General features: G+C 44.2%; 1 protein-coding gene across 1 annotated transcript in view; it reads left to right on the top strand.

The window, feature by feature from the left end:
• Positions 1–3,464: 3,464 nt before the first annotated feature.
• The window catches only part of gpc3 (glypican 3), a 128,028-nt gene continuing 121,114 nt past the window's right edge, over positions 3,465–10,378 (top strand). Inside the window, exon 1 of the mRNA XM_086306813.1 lies at positions 3,465–3,888. Within this exon, the coding sequence (XP_086162939.1) occupies positions 3,732–3,888 (157 nt within the window). The 5' untranslated portion in view covers positions 3,465–3,731. The remainder of the gene's footprint in view (positions 3,889–10,378) is intronic.

Genomic DNA, 10,378 nt, shown 5'->3' with positions numbered 1-10,378 from the left:
AGCTGGGGGCCTTCTTTCTCTTTATGCAGCCAATCACAGGCTTTCTAACACACATACAGCCTGGGAAACTAGGTCAAAGTTCAACCAGAGAAGACGGAAAGTAAGGCAACACTGCAGCTCGGCTCCACGGTGGAGAGGGGAGTGCCGCCGTGCTTTGGAAAGGCCGTGCATCCCTCTGCTTGACAGCTGAAAACAGAGTTTTATTAAATGGTGTTTTGTGTGGGACTGCAGAGGAGGGACATCCTGGCTGCGGACAGCACAGAAGGCTATGTGGGGGCAGGGTTTTACTGGGGTTATAGGTCACAAGCTTCCTGGGTTTCTTTGGCCAGCACGGCAGTGAATGGATGAGTGAGGTGGGTCAATAAAACTGATCTCACTTCAGGTTTCATATTCAGATTGTTTTTTTCTTCCCCAGCGGATGTCGCTTCAGAGGAAAGCTTGTAGATATATGATACCAAATATCTACAAGTGCATTGATTATGAGTGGATTTAAGGACGCACATCCGCCTGCGCTCCTGCCCCCACCCCCACAAAGAGGAAGAAATACAGAAAGAGAAAAAGATGCTGTTACAATTTGATGAATGACAAAAGTTTTTTTGTTGTTGTTGTTTTTTTGCGCTGAAGGGTGGTAAAAGGAATACACTGAGATGGAAAATCCACAGAGATACTGCGAGATTTCTGCTTTATGGGAAGCCCCCGTTGGTTTGACTACACCCATTAAACTGAATGAAGCTCAACACGATCAGAGGTAAGCCGTGTGCTGACAACTGCGCTAATAGAAACGTTTGATTGGCAAGGTCTGGACATAAAGTCTGATGCGGCTGTTGATTAGTTTGTCGGCGCCACCTGCGCATTAATCTGAACGCTGTGTGAGGCAGTATTGAATCTATCGGATTATTCAGTCTTGGTGTAATCTGCACACGAAGGCTGACAATAGCTTGTTAAAGTGCATTTGCTCAGGTCGCAAATGAAGGCCGATCTCTTTATTAATCCGCGAACACCTAAACATGAGCCCGCTTACTGCTCAGCAGCCGGCACTGATTGTCTTAATTGCGTCATTAGATTGATTGAGTGCTATTCTTTAATTGAAGGACTCCATGCGCTCATCAGGGCAGCACCAGACGCCGCTGGCGCCGCTTCGTGAAAGCAGAGCAGAGCAGAGCAGAGCAGGGCAGGGCTCGGCTCGGCTCTCCGGCCTTCTGAAACTTTTAGTTCAGGGATAAAAAGCGAACAAAGATGACCTCCGATGTTGTATCCTGAAATATGGTTTTGGAAAATGGAGCGTCGTAAGTTTAAACTTCCTCCTGCTTCTCCAAACTTTAGTGAAACACGTGGGCCGTGCTGATACCGTGGAGAGAAACCTCTAGAACTGGTGTGGCTCGATCGAAGATTAAGGCTTGATTGTAACCTTTGGGTAATGTGGAGTACCAAAGCTGGCCTGCACTCATGCAAAACTCGGGGTACGTCGGATCATTTGTGAGGCGTTTTCACGGTTTTATTTCTGAAAAATGAGACTTCACATTGGTGCAAAGGGAAACTTCTCCATGTTTTCTCCACGCTGCAGAACAGCTTCGGCAGCCCGTTGTAACTCAGTTATAGGATTTCCTCGGTGCATCAGCTGGTTAAATCTGATGCAGTGTTTAATTGCACAGGTTAATCGGATTTTTAAATGAGCAGACGGAATAATTTCCTTTAATGTGAAGGAGTGTGTGCACGTGTAACATATCAGAATCTCTTGGACTGTAACTTTTGCGTGTCAGTGCAGGGCTAATGGCAATGTCGTGCCTGTAAACCGCCGTTTATCGTGTTTAACTTCTTTTTAACTCTAATATAGAGCACGTTGGTGTTAATGAGTTTCCTATACCACTTAAAGGCAACACATGTATCCAGTCTTAATATTGGAATCCGTTTAAGTAATTATTCATGTTCTGTTTGATTTCCTTGCAGATCGTGCAGACTGGCGGTGTGTGGAAGTGATCCAGTTTATCACTTCCCTCCATTTTTGCCTCATGGTCCTCCAGCTAAGGTGCATCTAGTGTAGTTGGTGAAGTATTCAAAGTCTACTGCCCTAGTTGCCCCTTCTGTCTGGAGGGCTTGTTTTTCAGTTCACTTCAATTGTGTAGCGCCCAATCAACAAGATGGCGTACGGCGCTTTATATTGCCCCCCCCCCCCCGAACACTTGGCGACAGTGGTAAGAAAAAACTCAATGGACAAATATCTAGATTGATAAATGGATGCTTTAAAGTTGCCCAGGGAGTTGTCCCCCCCCCCCCCCCCCCCGGCCCACCCATCAATTTGTATTTTTAAAATCGAAAAATATAACACATGCCACTGGAACATAGAAGCAATGGTTGCTGGCCATTTAAAAAAATTAAAAAAACATCTTGTTTAAGTGTGACAGTAAAAGCAGTCTGTGTCTGTCACATGTGCTTCTTTACAGGTCTTTCCTCTGACATCTTCCCTCATGACTTTTCATTCCTTGAGATGAACACACTGTTGTCCCGGCAGTTCCAAAGTGCTCACAGTGCAGGTAGTAAACGTTCATCTACTGCAGTTTGTGCACTTGGGGTATTGCTGGTCACCTTTCCGCCTGTTCATAGCACTTAAACTCAGCTGGGCTTACAGTGAGTTTTGATGGTTTGTTCTCAGCTTCTGAAAGACTCTGCTGTGCAAATCCATGCAAAGCTCTCTGTTTCTCAGAAATGCGACACGCGTGTGTTTTGTCTGTCCTGAGCAACACTTGAAAGACTGAAAGCCTTTCACAGCAGGCACGAGATGAGCTGCTGCTGTTTCTACTTCTGCTGTGATTCTGGTGTTGTGACACTTGCTGTTTTTAAGATGGATTATTTAAATTTCAACACTTAACATTGTGAATAGATGAGAAATTAAACTCCCAGAACAACTTTTCTGACTTGATGAACTGTTCGGTCTGCGGAGTTTAATATCTTGTCCTTGTCTGTTGGGCAACGTTTTTGCTGTTGACATCCACACTGAACACTAGATGGCACCATCTCAACTTTAATGCTTGTAGATCTGAGTGAAAGTAAGACTCATTTTAAACTGACATGAAGAAATCTGTATAATGTAACAGTGAGTTTTGTGCTTCGTGCACAACCAGCTGTCTGTATGAACAATCTCCATGTGAATGAAAAATAAACTGCCGCTCATACATGTCTTTGGTGTTTTGTGTGCAGCTCCTGGTAAACACGGGTTTAAATGTATAGTGAAACGCACGAGTGATGTGCCCCAGTTAAATCCCGTACGGTTAATCTAAAGCGGCTCGTGCAGCGCATTAAGCCCCTCATATTTCCACTCTAGCGCCCACACAGGGCCACTGTGTCAGCGCATCACTGAGAGGAGCTCTCTGTAAGCGCAGCTAGCTTCACGCCGTGGCGCGCGCTTTTTAATGAGCGCGCACATGGAATCGGGGGGGGGCGTTCATCCATCTGTGCGGAGAGATGACGCTCGCTGCTGCAAATGAACAGGGAGTCATAAGTTCTCGGCATCCGTGTAGCTCCAAGAAGTCCGAGAGAGCAGCTTTGCAGAGTGCACGGACTCTGAGAGGAGGAGAAGAGGAAAGCGGAAGGATGCTGATCCGAGCCAAGCCGGGAGCTGCAGCTTCACCTCATCAGCGCAAACGCTGGCTCCTTCTGTAACTTTTAGCGCGCTGAACTTTACCGCTGCTTCTTCTACTCTGTCCGCTTTGGTTGAGTGCTGCTGCCCGTCAGCCATGGCTTCCTCACCGGTCCACAGTGCGCTCTTTCTGTGCGCCTTCCTCCAGCTGTTCTCCCTTCCCGGCGGACACGTGCCAAACTGCCAGGAGGTGCGCACAGTATTTCAGTCTCTGCACCCGGGCTCCAAGTGGGTCCCCGAAACCCCAGTGTCAGGTAACTGTCATTAATAAAGCTCGTAGATACGGGACGTTAATGTTTTACGTACTCCTGATAATGTTGTGGGATAGAGCACGTTTCTAACAATCGGCACCAACGCATTAAGTCAAATATAGATTTGTAAATATATATTTTTTCCTAGCGGATAGTACCGCTATAGCGCTTCTGTGTTTTGTTTTAAATGCTGACCTTTTCAGTGAGAGCCAACCCACACACTCTCCATCCCTCTGGCTGAACGTTTACTAACCTGCTCTGAGAATTTTATTTTATTAAAAGAAAAAAAATCTGGCCGCATTAAGCGGAATATCCTGTTACAAATACGAAACTGAAACTTGTAAAATTTGTTCTTGTATTGATCTGAACATGGAGTAACCTTGCCTTGCACCTCACTTTGATTCTGTTAGTGCTGAAACATTGCAAGATTTGAGTTAGGATATTGACAGCCTCCTTAAAACACTAACTTTGGTGCTTGTTTAAATATATGACGACGGGGTAAAAGCTGAGGGAATGAAAGAGGATTAATAGTCAAAATGTACACAGCCACTCCTGTTACATTGTCAGCAAATATCAATTATGTGTGTGATCTGAGCTGCAAGCAAACTGGAAGTTATTTTGTAAATGATGCAATGATCCAAACTCATCTTTATTGTTTTTGTTCCATGGAGCTCAACTGTCACTGACTTCTATCTTCTCTAATGAAGAAGGAATAGATCTGGAGAAGTGAGTTGGCAAAAAACAGAAAAGGTTAATGGTGAAATGATTCGGGTCTTTGTGGACAGAAGTCCATATTTTTGTCCTCTTTTGCAGAATGCAGCATGTTGGTGCACTGGAGCCTGTTGCGTGCATTCTGATTCACTATGGAAATGGTAAAAGCCTCTCATGTGTCTGCATCACAGCCAGCCGCAAATGTTAATTAGGTGTTTTAGTGTCATGTCAGCACAGGGAAGTGCTCCAGGTTATGTTTTCTCTCCGTTCGCAGCATGCAATACTCCCACCTGATTCAAAGAGGGGTGTTTTTTTTCTTTCTTTTTTTTCTTTTTGAATAACACTAAATGTTCTGTAAACATGAAAGAGTGTGGCGAATCGCAAAATACTTCAAATCAAACAGCAGGAGAGAGAGAGCGCGATGCACTGTGAAGCATATTTTGTCATGCTCCTTCTGCCATATATTAAGCTCCCATCGTGTAAGGTGCATGCAGCCCTAACCGCTGAGCCCTACATTTCTCCAAGCATCCATGTTTAATCACACACCTTGCACCTAGGCCATCAGGCGTTTTATCTGCCAGCCAAAGGGGAAGCTAAATATTTCTCTTGGCAGGCAATGAGAAATATTTAGCCTTCCCAAATCTGAGGCTAGGCAGACCAGCTGTCTGTGCACCATCTCTAAGGAATCAGTCTGAGCTGGACACTAACAGTTCATAACCATTACTTTCACTGGAATCAATTCACCAATCAGCCATAGAACAATCCATCACGGCCAGCGAAGGCATGGTTTGGTTTACTCATCCTCGCTGCAGGTCTGTTGCAGATTAATTGCTTGGTTTATGGCTTATACAGTTCTGCAGAAAAGGTGTTCACAAGCGTGTTAAACCTAATGTTCTGCTTTGGCTCCCTGAAGTCTGCTGATTGACTAAATGTTATGTGGGATATAAAAAATATGTAAATACAAGAAATGTTTGTCTCCTCTGTATCTGTGATAGAGGTTAACAGTACCCTCAGTGATGCTACACACAACTGATGCTCCTGGCAATTTGTTTAAAATACCTTGTGCATGGAGGAAACATCTAGAAGTTTTATTTGGCCTTGAGCATTTTGGCAAATGGAAAAATATACTGTACATTAGGTCCTAAATATTCAATAATACTCTATAAATACCCCCTTCTCAGCAAAACAATAGCACTTTAAGTATTTTCTCCCGTTAATCAACTGTGCAAGCTGAATTTTCTGAATGCGTTCTGCATTATATTGTTTCAATGCAAAACAGCAAGAGATAAAAAAAAAAAAAAAAGAAATCAATCACTTTCAGCAAAGCAAATATCAGACAAACTCCAGGGTTAATATACCCAGTTAGAGTTCTTTCTCCAACATTTAGATTTAAACGTTAGAAAAATAAGAGTGTACTGTAACACAGCTCCCAATAAAGTATCTATAGTACATCCCCCAAGCTAGATTTACCAGCATGAAACTGTTATTTTGACAGCTACTGTAAACTACAACAACAACAACAACTGTAAAACATCACTGTACTGATGCAAAGACTGTAACACAGCATTACACTTGCAGCACTTTATTCTGTCTTCATTCTGTCTTCAACATTTAAGCACCGGCCCTGCAGATAAATGTTTGTGATTTATCGCTGTTAACCGCTTGGCCCATTGCTAATCAAACTCTAAATACCATTCTCAGTTTTCAGGAAAACACACCAGTCAAAGTCAGAGTGGAAAATAACTAATAGAACCATCACAAAGCTGCTGAATTAATGATTTCCTCATAAACACCCATGAGTCACTGCTGTAGACAGGTTGGAAATGACCATGCTTCAAGTCTTTGTCACTTACTTCTTCAGTTCTTTAACACTGACTGAGCACGTTGCCGTACATCGTTTCATCAGTTTTTACAGCATTTGTATTAAAGAGTAGGCCTCTGTGAGTGCGCCCCAGGGTGGCTGTGGCTACAATGTAGCTTGCCATCACCAGTGTGTGAATGTGTGTGTGAATGGGTGGATGACTGGATGTGTAAAGCGCTTTGGGGTCCTTAGGGACTAGTAAAGCGCTATATAAATACAGGCCATTTACCATTTACTTATGACTAATGAAGAATTATGTAACTGTACCTGTATGGTGACAGGTGTCTCTCACGTTCACTTCATGTCTTTTGAAAAGAAACTGAAGTAATATAGGAAATTAAAAATCCCAGATGTCCTGAAATATCTGCAGTCCCGCTGTATCACAGATACTGGGACGGATGGGATTTGATTTTGGGCTCGCGGTAGTGACGCTGAATGGCCCCACAATGCTTTATGTGCAGTGACCAGTGCTGGTCCTTAACAGATTTTAAGCACTCTGTAAAGATTTCAGAATGAGCGGCTTATTGGGCATGCTCGAGCTTTTGGTGGAATTTCCATAACTCTCAAATCTTCCACTTTTGTCCTAATGAGCTGACTTTATTATTATTAGTATTATTTTTGGGGAGGACATGAAATCGGCAGTCACTTTTCACACATTTAGTACATTTTTGACCTATTTTTTATTCATTTTTGGTCATGTCTCATCTATAATATATACTCACCATTAATTCATGCTGAATAAGTTGGAGTCACAGCTACAGCTGCTTGTCATGCAGGCTGATATAACACGAGTTCTCCGATGAGGCGCACAGTAAATGAAAGATTGATGAAATTACTTGTTGAGGGTGGCTAGTTGTGATCCGACTGAGGGAAGTATAACTTTCTGCGTGCGTGCGTGTGTGTGTGTGTGTGTGTGTATGAGTGAAATGTGAAGTGGACTGTATCGATATTGAGTATAGTGTAGGGGAGGTGGCTGATTCAGAAACATGTCCGCAGGAAGGCAGAGCAGAATTTCTAATAATGCTGCATGTGGTGCCGGAGGGGGCAAAAAAAGCACCAAAAGACTAAAGTTTTTCTTTCCAAAAGTGTGATTCAAAAGAAGTGAGTGCAGAGGAAGATTACAGCAGGCATATAGAGGGGAAAAAAATCAAAGCTTGGCACATCTGTAGGAGTAGTACCACTCGTGTCTTTGTTGCGGCTGTTGCTGTGGGTGGTTGGATTGGCTGAAGGTGAAATGGAGGCTGGGTGTCGGTTCACTCCATCGTGTCATCACATATGTGTGAGGCGAGGCGCACAGGCAGCGCTGAACACTCACCCCGGGACATGAGCGAGAAAGCGGCTCCACTAGTGACGGCGCTGGCTTGATGATGGGAAGACCTTTTGGATCTCCGACAGCGGCGGTGGGACCTGATTCATGAGAGCAGCATCAGATACTCACGAAATATAAGAGTAACACTTGTGTGCTGGAGGCTGAGATCCAACTAGTTTCAGCAGAAAATCCTGCAAAGAGGTCCTGCAAAGGAGTTTTTTCCTCCTCCTCCTTTTGCTGTGAGCTAAAACAATTATAGCTTTGTGTTGCTTTATAGTTCTCAGCAGGATGCCATGCAAAAAGGTCCCAAATGCCCCTGTTTTAGAAATGACAGCGAATGACTAATAGGTGGATGAGTCTGATTTGAAGCGAGAAGCCTTTCCAGCTGGTTAAACACCGATTCATACTTGGTTTTATTCAGTTCTTCCTTTTTGAACGGTCCCACTTTAAAGACAGGAGCCTTTTGTTTACTGCCTCATTGTTATGTGCAAAACAAAAAGGAAAAAGCAGAGAACAATGTTGGGCACTTTCACATTCCTGCTTCCAGCTTTCAAACCATTGCTTCATCAAATGGTTTAAAGTGGAGCAGCTCTAAAAATACTTAAAGCCACTTTAATCCCCAGTAGTTAATGATATTATCACTCCTTAGGTTGGTTGTAAATGGCTCTATCTTTAAAAAGTGACACTGGCTTATTTTGCCCCGGAGAGGTAGCCACGGAGTCCCACGCGCTTCCACTCGAAACTAGCTGTTGTATAATTTATGCTCATAATGAACGGCTTTTAGCATATTCTATATTTTAGTACAACTTGTTTTTTCCCCCATGGTCGCCATCATTAAGCTTGCATAGTGATAGCTTTCTAATTGGTGCCGAGAAACTTAGACACATAATGCACTGTATCTGTTCCCCTGACTCTGATTTCCCGGGCTTGTTAAAGATGTGAGGACTCCTCCAGTGTTTGTGTGTGTTAGTGTGAGGACAGGGCCATCGTTTCCAGCAGTGGCCTTTCAAAGGAAACTTTCTGTGAGGGGTAGAGCAGCGAGGATGGTTAGATGAGGCTGTGACAATCTGAAGGGCGATCAATGTGTTTATAAAAGGCATTCAGAGACACTCATAAAAACAGCAGCTGTCCTGCACGTCGAATTACCCGGCCTCCTTTCACAGTATTGATTGAAAGCACGCAGTAATTTAAAGGCGCCACCTTGGACCGAGGTTGCATGCTGGGGAAATTTACATGTAAATTGTTACCTTGTCTTTCTTCATTTTGCGGGAGAGAATTGGCCATAAGGACGCCCAAAATTGACCAATTAACCAATAACAGGCTGATTTTAAAGTTGCTCACAGTGCCCAGGAGCTGTTAAGCTCAAGGTAGGTGAAGGAAAACGAACAAAAGTGCGCGCAGATGAAAAGGAGTAAAAGAGGAAAAATAAGAAAGCAGAGGGGCGAGGAACAGGGATGGAGCCTAAAGCAAAGGGGAGCAGGAGGAAGCTCGTTCCCCAGTGATGTGTCAGTCAGAAAGAAAGCTTTATTTAGACGGTACGATTTTGTTATTTCTGAAACTCTACGGGGGAATCATCTCCCTCCCGAATCCTTCGCTTATTCCCTCAGTGCTGTGGAACTCGTGTAATGAAACACATTTATCATCTGCAAAACGACAAACGGTGCAGATGAATCTGCCTGTTTCGCCGGAGATAATTGCTAAATCCCCGTCTCTTCTCCGCTCAGGCCGCGCTCGCCTCACCTACGGCGCTATTGACAGCTTAATAATTTTGCCCCTGCAGTCTGAAATTAACTTGATCTTATCCGTCAGGAGTCTTTTGTCCGCATTGATTTAAGATATTAAGCCTGTCAGTATGCACACAAAAAGGTGCTGGGTGACAGCTTTATTGCCTCTTTTGCTCATTAGACTGTACACCCTAAACCCTGATGGGAGTCAGGGGTGAGCTGGGAGTTAGCAGAAGCTGTTCTCTGTTTAATTCTGCAGCGATTCTTAATTATCAAGACTGTCGCTCTGTTGCATCTCCCGGTAGTTTAATGTGCACCGTGTCTGTGTCTGCATTGTTGCAGCCCGAGCCCGCTACTAAAGATCTATTCTTTTGAAGATCTCACAGAGAAAGAGCCCCGATCCAATAGAGACACTCACTTTTGTTATTAAGATAAACCCTCTGCCTCCACAAAAGCCTTTCCTCCGTCTTTTGACACGCCAGCTATCAAGACTTTTCTGATTCGCAATCCTAGCAGCCCCCCCTTCCTCCAAATTAATCTCACTGCTTCCGCCTCCTTATATCCTCGCACCCAAAGCAGCGGCAGCCAAAGCTGGCAGGCTCCCCTGACATTTGTTTACCGTGGCATCAATCAGGCCCTTGTCACCGATGCCTCTCAGGGAGGCAGATCCTGGAGACAACTCCTCAACGAGGCTTTGGCACGTTACCACTGCAGCCTCCACTGAGCTCTCAGCAGCCATGTGGGACAGAGAGGCTGAGAGGGGGAAGCACCGAGGAAAGGGGTTTTCACTGGAGCTGCTCTTTGTATCTAAACACTGGATGGTTGTGTCCTACTTATGTCTGACTGTCCATCATTTTCAAGCAGAGATAAGGTGGAAATCTTTAAACT

This window comes from Aulonocara sp. 'chitande type north' Nkhata Bay, linkage group LG2 (assembly GCF_057382095.1).
Source record: "Aulonocara sp. 'chitande type north' Nkhata Bay isolate Kocher_YH1m ecotype deep benthic linkage group LG2, A_spYH_male_GT1.1, whole genome shotgun sequence".
NCBI classification, from domain to species: domain Eukaryota; kingdom Metazoa; phylum Chordata; class Actinopteri; order Cichliformes; family Cichlidae; genus Aulonocara; species Aulonocara sp. 'chitande type north' Nkhata Bay.
Note: the sequence above shows the minus strand (reverse complement) of the source record. Positions and strands in the feature narration are given on the sequence as shown.